This window comes from Aquarana catesbeiana, linkage group LG12 (genome assembly GCF_042186555.1).
Source record: "Aquarana catesbeiana isolate 2022-GZ linkage group LG12, ASM4218655v1, whole genome shotgun sequence".
In the NCBI taxonomy this organism is placed as follows: domain Eukaryota; kingdom Metazoa; phylum Chordata; class Amphibia; order Anura; family Ranidae; genus Aquarana; species Aquarana catesbeiana.
In genome coordinates this window covers 188,579,288-188,591,975 of record NC_133335.1, presented here as the reverse complement: position 1 = coordinate 188,591,975, position 12,688 = coordinate 188,579,288, and the positions used below count along the sequence as shown (strand labels likewise).

At 45.6% G+C, this 12,688-nt stretch overlaps 1 protein-coding gene across 6 annotated transcripts in view; it reads left to right on the top strand.

The window, feature by feature from the left end:
* The window catches only part of RALGAPB (Ral GTPase activating protein non-catalytic subunit beta), a 186,997-nt gene that overhangs the window by 148,027 nt on the left and 26,282 nt on the right, over positions 1-12,688 (top strand). For all 6 annotated transcript variants that reach the window (XM_073606330.1, XM_073606329.1, XM_073606332.1 and 3 more), the window contains 3 exons: positions 9,639-9,793; positions 10,149-10,336; positions 10,467-10,573. In XM_073606330.1, the coding sequence (XP_073462431.1) occupies positions 9,639-9,793; positions 10,149-10,336; positions 10,467-10,573 (450 nt within the window). The remainder of the gene's footprint in view (positions 1-9,638; positions 9,794-10,148; positions 10,337-10,466; positions 10,574-12,688) is intronic.

Here is a 12,688-nt window from a genome sequence, read left to right as displayed (position 1 = left end):
TTAAAGCCAGTAAGAAGATTAGAGTACTTGGGTCTGACCATAGATACAGCCCAAAAGAAGGTGTTTTTACCCCAGACAAAGATCAGCGCCGTAAAGGAGCTGGTCCAAGGGGTCAGGGCAAAGAAAGGTCCTTCCAGTCGCCTTTGTATGAGGTTATTGGGAAAGATGGTGGCTTCATTCGAAGCAGTTCCCTATGCTCGGTTTCATTTGAGACTGCTGCAAAACAGTATCCTATCGGCCTGAAACAAAAAGATTCAGGCACTAGATTTTCCTATGCGTTTGTTGTCAAAAGTGCGCCAGAGCCTCAGTTGGTGGAGGATATCCGAGAATCTGCAGAAGGGGAAATCCTTCTTACCGTTTACCTGCAAGGTGGTAACAACAGATGACAGCCTTTCAGGTTGGGGAGCAGTCCTGGAAGAAGCGTCTGTCCAAGGGAAATGATCCAGAACCAAAAAGACCTTGCCCATCAACATTCTAGAGATTCGGGAAGCGCGTCTAACCCTAAAGGCCTGGACATTCAGGTTGCAGAATGGTCCCTTCACCCCAACATCTTCCTGGCTATATGCCAACGATGGGGGATCCCGGATGTAGATCTGTTTGCATCCAGGTTCAACAACAAAGTCGACAACTTTGTGTCAAGAACAAGGGATCCACTCGCATGCGGAACAGATGCGTTGGTGACTCAGCGGGATCAGTTCTCACTGATTTATGCATTCCCTCCTCTGCTGCTACCTCGACTTCCTTTTCAAGCGTGAAAGGAAGTCGGTAGTTCTTGTGGCCCCAGCGTGGCCCAGAAGATCTTCATATGCAGAAATAGTAAAGATGGCGGTAGGAAACCCATGGACCTTACCACCAAGTCCAGACCTGCTATCGCAGGGACCAGTGTTCCATCCTACTTTACAAACGCTAAATTTAACGGTTTGGCTATTCAAAACCCACATTATAAGGAATCGTGGGCTTTCAGGCTCAGTGATACCTACCTTGATTTAATGCAATGAAGCCAGCTTCCAGAGTCATTTATTATAGAGTCTGGAAGGCATATGTTTCTTGGTGTGAATCCAGGGATTGGCATCCTAGGAAGTATGTCATAGGTAGAATTCTCGCCTTTCTGCAAATGGTGCTAGAGATGAAGCTGGCCTTGAGTACTATCAAGGGCCAGGTCTCGACCTTATCAATGTTGTTTCAACGTCCTCTGGCTTCGCATTCTTTGATCTGAAGCTTTATACAGGGGGTAACGCGGCTTAATCCTCATGTTAAAGCACCCCTGAACCCTTGGGACTTGAATTTAGTTCTGTCGGCATTACAGAAACAGCCTTTTGAGCTGATACAACATGTTCCTTTGGTCCTTTTGACAAGGAAACTAGTTTTTCTGGTAGCCTTTTCTTCTGCAAGAAGGGTATCGGAGCTGGTGGCCATATTTAATCGTTCACAAGGATAGAGTGGTATTGCGTCCTCATCCTAGCTTTCTGCCAAAGTTGGTTTCAGGTTTTCACCTAAACCAGGATATTGTTTTACCTTCATTTTTTCCAGAAGCCTGTTCTAAGGAAGAAAAGTCACCACACTCTTTGGATGTAGTGAGAGTGGTCCAGATCTATTTGAAGGCGACTGCTCAGATTCGGAAAACAGATGTTCTATACGTGTTGCCGGAAGGTCCTAGGAAAGGACAGGCAACATCTAAATCCACTATTGCCAAATGGATTCGGCAGGTAATTTATTCAAGCTTATGGCTTGAAGAGGAAGGTTCCACCTTTTCAGGTCAAAGCGCACTCCACCAGGGCTGTTAGTGCATCGTGGGCAGTGAATCACTAAGCCTCCATGGCTCAAATCTGCAAGGCCGCAACCTGGTCTTCAGTCCATACATTCACCAGATTCTATCATGTGGATGTAAGAAGGCATGAGGATGTCGCCTTTGGGCGCAGTGTACTGCAGACTGCAGTATAGGTCCTCAGGTCTGATTGCACCCTACTTTTGTTGTGTCCCCTCCCCTCAGGTGGCATTGCTCTGGGACATCCCAGACCGTAATTACCGTGGCTCTGTGTCCCATGATGTACAATAAAAAAAATAGGATTTTTATAACAGCTTACCTGTAAAATCCTTTTCTTGGAGTACATGACCGGACACAGAGGTCCCTCCCCTCTTTCTGGTTACACATGTATTGCTTTGCTACAAAACTGAGGTACTTCCGGTAAAGGGAGGGGTTATATGGGGAATTGAACTTCCTGTTTAGGGTGTGCCAGTGTCCATCACCTAAAGGTGCTATATAACCCAGACAGTAATTACTGTGGCTCTGTGTCCCGTGATGTACTCCAAGAAAAGGATTTTACAGGTAAGCTGTTATAAAAAGCCTTTTTTTTTTTTTTTGTATCCAGGAAATGCCAGTATTCCTGTGCTTTCCTATCTGTAATTGTAGATTGAGCTAATGCAAGGTTGGTTTTCATACAGTCTGTGACTGAGGAGATGACCATTTTTTATATTCCTGAAACTGGTCACATTGACCACTTCCATTTGAAACACAGGACCATCTTACTTATGGAGGCTAATTTACTAAATCAGGTGGAAAGGTAAGGGTAAAATTGGAGCTATAATTTCCAGTAGAGGTTAGAAAATAGGATAAAAATGTGATTGCTTTATTCCTCAGATTTTCTTTTACTTTCTTTATGATCTAGGCCAGGGGTAGGCAGCCCCCCCCCGGCACTGGTGCCGCAACCGACACGCCAAGTCTTTTATGCCATCACTTGACTCCCTCCCCATCAGCAGAGCAGCGCAGGGAAGTGTCAGTGAGACAATAATGCATTCCAATTTCAGAATTCCCCACGCCGCACATGTACTGAGGGGGAGGCACTGTGCTCCCACACATTGTAAAAGATGGGAAACATTTTTTGGTTTGCTGTAGCTGCGATCGTCCGCTTTTGTGATTGGGAAGAGATTGGGTGTAGTTCTGCTAGGGGGAGGGGAGGCTGGGGGCGGTCCCTGTTTACAGGAGGAGGAGGACTGTCTTGGCCACTGCTAAAGCCAGCCACAGTCTTGCTAGCCCTGACCACCATCTGGAGGAAGATGACTCGCTTGGTTGCCGCTACCGATCTCAGAAAGAAGGTATTTCACTGCGATTGAGAAAACCACAATCGGGTGACAGTGTGTGGAATTACTGTTGAGCTTCTGGGAATTTTGTTGAAATTATTCCTGAACCTTTGCGTCACTTACTACTGAACCCCTGCACTCCGTGTCCCTTTAAGCCACAGCCAGTATTCAGCGCAATGAAAATCACACCCAACTACTTTTTCTCAGCTGCGGGAGCACAACTTTTGATCCTGCACACAGGCCCACTGCTTTCAGAAGATGCCCCCTGACCTGAGCTCATCATTGCGCATCCATTCCATATGCTTGTATGTGACATCACATACAAGCTCGTGGGCTGGATGCGAGAGGTGAATCAGCAGGAGGAGTTTGCCAGGACAGGTAGATGTGTCACATCTCTGCTTCCTTTCAACATTCTGCATATCACAAATATCATAGATGAGAAGACAGACCAGCGGTGGGGAAAATGAGCAGGGGGGGGTTCAGAGGTGGAACAGAAGATCAGGAGGGTACAGCGCTGGGTCAGATGTGCAGGAGGTACAGTGGTGGAAGAGATGAGAAGGGGGGTTCAGCAGTGGGACAGAAGAGCAGGGGGGTACAGTAATGGGCAAGATGAGCAGGGGGGTTCAGTGTTGGGGCAGAAAAGCAGGGGGGTGGAGCAGATGTGAAAGGAGGTGTATTGGTGGGGCAGATGAGCAGGGGGGGTACAGTGGTGGGGCAGATGAGCAGGGGAGACAGTGATCTGAGGTGTGAAGGTGCATGAATTGGGGCTCATCTGAGGTGTGGAGTTGCAGGAATTGGGGCTGATCTGAGGCGTGAGAGTGCAGGATGTTAATGTCTCACTACTAAAGAAGTTTACAGCATTTACTTTATAAACAATCCTTTTCGCGATTGAGTATGAAGTTGACATTTTTTTCGTTATAAAATCGGCACGCTCAATTTCTTTGAAAACATTTTTCGGCACACTGTGTTCAAAAGGTTGCCTACCCCTCATCTAGGCCATGTCTTATTCCAAAGATAACAATCCTTTCCTCCTGGAAATGGAACCTTATATTTGTATTTACATTACACCATTGTTAGATGCAGGGTTACTGGAAAGTGGGCCAGCTATAGTCTGTGAGCAGGTTTTACAGGCAACTAATGATCTACTGTTATGGCATACAGCCTGGTTACTGGAAAACAAGCTAATCAAGAAACTAAAAATAAAATTACCAAGTAAAGTAGCCATTCAATTAGTACAGTACTTAAATTTATGTGATTTATGCAGCCTTGAACATTAACCTACCCGTACGCATGAGAGCTGTTCCATTCCACATCCTCTTTCTCCTGATCCAGTTCAGGATTCAGAAATGGAACCTCCTTTCCTTGAGGTTCTTATAGTGGAACGTTTAGTGGAAGTCACTAATTCTGTAGCAGAGTTGAATTGGATTTTCTCTACCCTACATTTTATTAGGTGCAAGCTGCAGCTTCACACCAAATGCTTCCTACACACACCACACTACACATTTGATCCCTGTGCATTAGTCTTTGCCTAGCAGCACCTGACTCTCCACAGCCTAAACAAGTCCCTATGGACACTAAAAGAAATAGGCGAGAAGGACTTGTCCAATACACACACAGATTGATTGTGTGCATTATTACTGGCACAATCCTGAAAGGGGTATTTACTCTTCCTAAGCTATTTGCTGAGATTTATCCTAGGAAAATTTTTTTTTTTTTTTAATGGACTATGGTGGGCCCTGCCATTTTAGTTCTCAGTGAGCACCTTACAATTCCTATTGGGGATGTTCCCTCTTTTAAGGATTCTCTTTAGCAGGCCTTACCCTACAGCCAGCTACTGTTGCCATGTTCATTTGCCAGACTATTGCTAACTGGACAAGTTGAATGAAGACCCTGCTTGCCTAGAACAATTGGAGCTGTTGCCATCAGCATTGTTGTTTTGTGTAGATGCTATGAAAAATGTGATGTCACCCAATCAGGGTACAGCCAAAAAAATGCCACAGTAGTGGCCTACAAAAGCAAACACAGAAGCAGCAGGAGTCAGACTGCTCCAAAAGAAACAAGGCTGATACTCTCCTGGGTGGGAACTCACATCTCAACCATTCACATCCCTGGATTAAACAATTGGCAGGTGGGCTTCCTAAGCTGCCAGTGCCTAAACCTTGGGGAGTGGACTCTGCACCCCGAGATCTGTCAAAGGTGGAGAATACCAGTTGCAGACATCCTGGCCTCCAGATTCAACAGCAAGCTTAACAAATTTGTAGCCAATGCCAGGGATCCTCTAGCCTTCACAGAGGATCCTCTGGTGATGACTTGGGTTTAGTTCAAGCTGGTTTATGCCTTCCCTCTGCCGAAGATTCTCGTACAACTGCCGCGCAGGATGAGGTATGGGTTTCAGTTACTCTCATAGCGCTAAATTGGCCCAGAAGAATGTGGTACACAGACATACTCAAACTTCTGGCAGACGAGCCTTGACCTCTTCCAAACTTTCACTGCCAGGTCCGTACAGCGTACAGATCTACAGCACTGCTTGCAGGTGGCCAGGTCTGTACGCCGTACTGACCCGACATTCCTCACATTTCTGCTTCTGTTATACTGTAAGTTCATGGCCTCTGCTGAACAACCCAATAGCTCTAATTAGTGGCTAACAAGCAGCTGATCAAAACTATTAACCTAAAATGTACCCCCCCAACCCACCTCCGCTGCTGCTGTACCTCTCACCCACTGCTTCATCCCCTCCACTTGCCTTCACTAGCTTCTGCACCTGTGTCTCTCAGCGCTGATCTCTTCCCCCCCCCCCCCTTCCCCCGCCCCCCCTTTCCTAGAACAAATACAGACAGCAGTCGGTGCCGTTAGCTTCTGTATTCATCACTGAAGAATAGTAGGTGTACAGATGTACAGCACTGTTTCCTGCTGGACATTCCTCCTTCTACTATACTGTAAGCTCATGGCCTCTGCTTAAGAAGGCAGTAGCTCTAATTAGGGACTAACAAGCAGCTGATCAACACTATTAACCTAAAATTGTGCCCCCACAACCCACCTCCACTGCTGCTGTACCTCTCACCCGCTGCTTCATCCTCTCCATTTTCCTTCACTAGCTGCTGAACTGACCCCCCCTTACTGTCCCCTTCTCCTGCTGCACCTGTGTCTCTCAGTGCTGCCTCCTATCCTTGAATAAATATAGACAGCGATCAGTGCCCTTTGCTTCTGTATTCATTCATCACTGAAGAATAGTAAACAGTGTTTAGTATTCTTCAGTTTGTGAAATAATAGGAGTCTCTATACAGACTCCTGTTCATTCATCTACAGTGCAGCTCGTACTGTAGGTTCAGACAGGCGTCTAAATCTCCCTTGCCCCTGAAGCACAAGGCTCTGCTCTGGAGGCTACTGACAGGCAGTGAGGCTGAGATGCAATGCCTGTTTTACCCCATTTTTGCCAATCAATGAGCCACAACGGCATGCATTGCAAGCAGTTGTGGGGCATTTGCGCAGCTTCCCCCAATGATTTGAATGTGTAGCATTCGGTGGGTGGCATCGCTACAAGTCCAGCTAACTTTATCTACACCCCTGCTAAAGCGCCCCTGCCCATTGAAAAAATGGGGCGTCGCCGGCAAAGCGCCGCTGCAGGCGGTTTTAACCCTTTTCCGGCTGCTTGGGGGGGTTAAAACCGACCCCCTAGCAGCCAAATAGCACAGCTAAAGCGATGGTAAAGCAGCGCTAAAAATAGCACCGCTTTACTGCCAACGCCTGCCCGCGTCCCAGTGTGAAAGTAGCCTAAAAGTCAACAGCTACAAAAAGTGTAGCTGATGACTTTAATAAACACACACTCACCTATCCCACGGTCCAGCGATGCGCCTCTCTCTCTTTCTCTCTTTCTCTCTTTCTCTCTTTCTCTCTTTCTCTCTTTCTCTCTTTCTCTCTTTCTCTCTTTCTCTCTTTCTCTCTTTCTCTCTTTCTCTCTCCCCTCTCCAATGATGTCCCCACTCAAAAAAATTGAGAGCGTCCCCAGTCAGCTCTTGCCCGTGATTCCTCCCCCCTCCCTCTGCTCGCTGACACTGCATAATGCGAGCGCTCACACTACCACGGCCGCCCAATCAGCTCCTTCCCCTGCATCCTCATTGGCAGCGAGAAGAGCGAGTTGCAGGAAGGACTCCACCAGGACTCTGTTGCTGAAAAAACAGACTGATTTCTCCTGTCCTTAGGACAGGAGAACCAGCCTGTAAATTCCAAGAGATGCCAGACCAGCGCTGTCAATAGCAGGGGCAGGACAGCAAGGGGAGGCTGGGGAACCCCACAGTGGCAGAACACCAGGGCCTGGTGGCAAGACAACCTTTGCAACCCTGATAGTTCTCCCACTGCTTTGGACCCTTATATTTTCTTGGTATGCTGGTGACATATATCTCTTGTTTTCTGCCACCCAGGGGGGCCCCAATACAGTAGGAAGGGAGCTCACTGCAGAACATGTGAAAGGGCTGTTGTGGGATCGTAGTAAAGGGCCCCAGGATATATATATATATATATATATATATATATATATATAGTTGCCCCCCTACTTTTGTCCCCCCATGGGCCCCCCCTAAATATGAAGGCTGGAGACGCCACTGCAGCGCCGGCATCACTACTGTGGGCACCCGGCTGTGACAGCTTGCGGTCGCGCTGTGTGTCCTGAGTGGCCGGGCAATCTTCTGTGATGTGTCACAGAACATTGCTGGGAGGGAGGGGCCACCTAGGCGGCCCGGAGCGGTATCTATCCACTCCCCCCCCCCCCCCCCCAAAAAATTACTTACCAAATGTGGCATGTCAGGGGGTCAGGATTCCTTAAAGCAGAAGTTCCACTTTTGGGTGGAACTCCGCTTTAAATTTTACGAACTTTGAAGCAAAATAAGGGTCAGTGCTCATCTGCAGTCTCACCGTTGCCCATCAATGCTGCCTGATCAGTGTCCATCTGCAGCCTCGCCGTTGCACGGAGATTAGTTTACACAGAGCAGGGATCTCCCGTTTACTCGGTGGCCGCTGTAATACAAAGTCCTGCCTCCTGGACTGGCTCCTATGATGGACAGAACACTGGCCCAATGCCAGCACATGTGACGTCTATCATACATAGGAGTCGGTCCAGGAGGCGGGACTATGTATTACAGTGGCCGCCGAGTAAATGGAAGATCCACGCTCTGTGTAATCCGGTCGCGCTCGCTCCCCCCTTCCCCTCCGAGGCAGCCCAGTGTCTGCATATGACACTCGCACATCATTTTCACTCTATTTTCAGGGTGAAAAGGTCCCTGTTATACGTCGATAAATATGGTATTTATACGCATTTTAATTAGTATTACTATACAGGATTTATATAGCGTCAACAGTTTGCGCAGGGCTTTACAACATGAGGGCAGACAGTAGTTACAATACAATTCAATACAGGAGGAATCTGAGGACATTTTGCGTACGTTCGATTTTCACCATTTCCCTAAAAGACGCAATTTAAAATTTTTAAATATTTGTTATTAACTCAATACAAGTTAGGAATTTTGTAAAATTTGCTATGTTTGTATCTGCTAATAATGATTTTAGTGTGTTTTTAGTGAAAATATTGATTTTGATAAATAATTTGTGCAAATATCGTGATCGATAAAAACATGATCTTGCTTCTAACATTGCTGTGGCAAAAACAATGCTGGCACTGCTACTTGTTTTAGTTTATAGATTACTGTAGAACACCTTATATCCTTTTCCTAGGTGGTACATTGCGCCTCCACTTCTTCCCAGGCCAGGATTAAGCTGCAGCCCCTGACAATCAAACTTTATTGAGCAGTATAGGCTGTGACATTTGACAGTTGAATTGCACTGGGAGGCGCTTAATACTGGGAGGGTTGGAGTTTAATGTCTCTTTTGGAGAGAAGTGAAGACCCTATGCAACAAACTGGGATCCAAGGGTCTCCAGAATCGCAGGGATCAGTTTAAAATCACACTCAGATGCTTGTAGCTACAACACACTGCCCGTGCTTCAGTAGAGTTGGTACCTTAGAAGGGATTTGGATTAGACCAGATTCACTTTAGACACACAAACACCAGTACCCTGAAATAGAAGAGTTGGTATACTTACCATGATCTCTTCCTCTATCCCCTTTATCACCACTAAGTCCTATAGCAATGTCCGGGTCAGAAAAAGTAACCACAGCATGTGACAGGGAAACGGGCATCTGAATCCCAAGGAAGTGTTGAATGCTGAATGACAAAGACTTGTCTGTCTGTGAATCAACTGATTCCAACTGTGGGTGTAGGTTTGTGTATATGGGATTGTATTTATTTTTTGGGTGAACTTGATGGACTTGTGTCTGTCTTTTTTCAACCTGACTAACTATGTAAAGATTGCAGCACTGAAACAGAAGTAAGGATGAGGACATGAGCCACCATAGGGGTCAAGTATTGCAGTAACCTGATGATTTTATTTTATTTATTTTTTTTAGAGACCTGAATAGGATCTCTTCAACTGCATAATTTCCACCTCCTACCTTCATTATCCTTGATGCAGTCTAGTGACATTGTATTTGCTAACCTCTCTCCATCTCCAGGATTGTCTGAAGGAGGTTCTGGAAATTGTTGAGCTGGGAATATCCGGCAGCAAGTCCAGAAATCCCGAGCAGCAAGAGGTGCGATACAAAGGGGATAAGGAGCACAATCCAGCCTCTATGAGAGTGAAGGATGCTGCAGAAGCCACCTTAACATGGTAACACACTTTTTTTTTTTTTTTTTTGTTTTTTTTATGACTTTGTGTAGCATTCATGTTATTTATGTGGGTTGTAAGTCAGGCCTGTAGGAATTTCTGGAGCCAGGACGTGAAAGGACCAAGAAACCTACACTCCTAAATGCTCACACATACGTTTTGGTGGTGAGGGGGGGGGGGGTGCTTCCATTTGTAGGAAGTCAGGTTGTGATGTTCATGGTGTGTGTTTTTATTTATTTATTTATTTTTAATCTTTACATTACATACAGAGAATTAAAAAGAAGGTATGAATAACTTGCTTGTGGAAGCCTTGCAGGGTACAGAGTGACTTTTTTTTTTTTTTCTTTTTCTCTCGCAGTATTATGCAGCTACTTGGTGCATTCCCACCTCCCAGTGGCCCAGCTTCTCCCTGCAGTCTGGTTAATGAGACCACGCTGATCACTTACTCCCGACTGCCCACTGTCAGCAAGTACAGTTTCCGCTACTTTGTGTTGGATAACAGTGTAATTCTGGCTATGTTGGAGCAACCACTGGGGAACGAGCAGAGTGAGTCATTCAGACAAATTCCTGTTTTCTTTATCAGTTATACATTTTTGGTTTTCAAGAATTTGTGTGTGGATCGATAATTTTATATCCATTTTTTTTTCTGTGGTGCTGATTTTTTTTTCTTTTCTAGGCAATCCAAGTCCATCCATCACTGTATTAATCCGAGGCATGTCTGGCCGCCATGCATGGTCTATGCAACTTTGCCATCTTCCACGAGCAGCCAGAGCCAATCAGCGAGTGAGTAATTTTTGCAAGTATCCAGACTAGACTTTCATGTGCACCTTTAACATCTTGTTCTGTGGCTTTGGAATGGTAGCTATTGTCTAATGAGCAAAGATCAGCTTCCGACTAGGACAGAAATGTCAAAATCTAGTGAAACAGTGACTAATTTGAATGGAAGTCAATGCAAAAACTAAAATCCCTACATTTATAGGCACCACAGAACGAACACTAACCTCTCTATCCCTGTAAAGAAAAAAATTAGTATACATACCTTTTTGGAAGCCGATCTGACCCGCTCCGACTGGATCCTACTCTGAGCTGTCAGCTGTGGCTTCACTGTAGGGGTGGGTGCAGAGGAGACAGACAGCGGAAGTCCCATAGTAAGTCTATGGGTGACGTCACTTCCCATTAATTTCACAGCCATTGTTGGCCGTGTCCTCTGCAGAGCTTCTGCCGCTGGAGATATGGGGTCGGAGCGGGTCAGACCGGCTTCTAAAAAGGTATGTATACTAATTTTTTCTTTACAGGGATAAAGAGGTTAGTGTTAGATCTGTGGTGCCTATAGATGCAGGGATTTTAGTTTTTTGCATGGACTTCCAATTTAAGAGCTGTGTTCGTGTTTACTGAGGGCTATACCTATTTCAGCACTTTGCCTAAATCCTTCCTCATCCGCATTTTTTACCTTTTTTTTTTTTTTTTTTTTTTTTTATCAAAGAAAATACTCAGTAATTCAGGTAAAGAGGCATGTGTGACTTGCTTTATGTGAAAGTGCTGGGCCAATCGCCAAGCACCAATGCTGTCACAAGGGGAGAGTTCCTAGCCTTTTGTAAGCTGTGACTTGTCACTTACACGTAGTGGCTTCTCTTGCTCATAGCAGATTAATGGAGCAGCAGAGAAGCAAAGTTTTCGAAAACTACAGTGCCTTGAAAAAATATTCATACCCCTTGAAATTTTCCACATTTTGTCATGTTACAACCAAAAACATAAATTGGGGTTTTATGTGATAGACCAACACAAAATGGCACATAATTGTGACATGGAAGAAAAATGATCAATGTTTTAAATTTTGTTTTACAAATCTGAAAATTGTGGAGAGCATTTGTATTCAGCCCCCCTGAGTCAATACTTTGTAGAATTACCTTCGCTGCACTTACAGCTTCAAGTCTTTTTGGGTATGTCTCTACTAGCTTTGCACATCTAGAGATCGAAATGTTTGCCCATTTTACTTTGCAAAATAGCTCAACCTCTGCCAAATTTGATGGAGAGCGTCTGTGAACAGCAAGTCTTGCCACAGATTCTCAATTGGATTTAGGTCTGGACTTTGGACTTGCCCACACATGAATATGCTTTGATCTAAACCATTCCATTGTGGCTCTGGCTGTATGTTTAGGGTCGTTGGCCTCCTGAAAGGTGAACCTCCGCCCCAGTCTGAAGTCTTTTGCAGACTCTTAACAGGTTTTCTTCTAAGATTGCCCTGTATTTGGCTCCATCTATCTTCCCATCAACTCTGAACAGCTTTCCTGTCCCTGTTGAATAAAAGCATCCCCACAACATGATGCGGCCACCACCATGATTCACGGTGGGGGTGGTGTGTTCGGGGTGATGTGCAGTGTTCGTTTTCCGCCACACATGTGTTTTGCTTTTAGGCCAAAAAGTTCAATTTTGGTCTCATCTGACCAGAGCGCCTTCTTCCACATGTTTGCTGTGCCCCCTACATGGCTTCTCACAAACTGCAAACAGGACTTTCTTCTTATGGCTTTCTTTCAACAATGGCTTTCTTCTTGCCACTTTTCTATAAAGGCCAGATTTGTGGCGTGCATGGCTAATAGTTGTCCTGTGGACAGATTCTCCCATCTGAGCTGTGGATCTCTGCAGCTCCTCCAGAGTTACTATGGGCCTCTTGGCTGCTTCTCTGATTAATGCTCTCCTTGCCCGGCCTGTCCGTTTAGGTGGATGGCCATGTCTTGGTAGGTTTGCAGTTGTGCCATACTCTTTCCATTTTCAGATGATGGATTGAACGGTGCTCCGTGAGATGTTCAAAGCTTGTGTTTTTTTTGTTTTTTTTATAACCTAACTCTGCTTTAAACTTCTCTACAACTTTATCCCTGACCTGTCTGGCGTGTTCCTTGG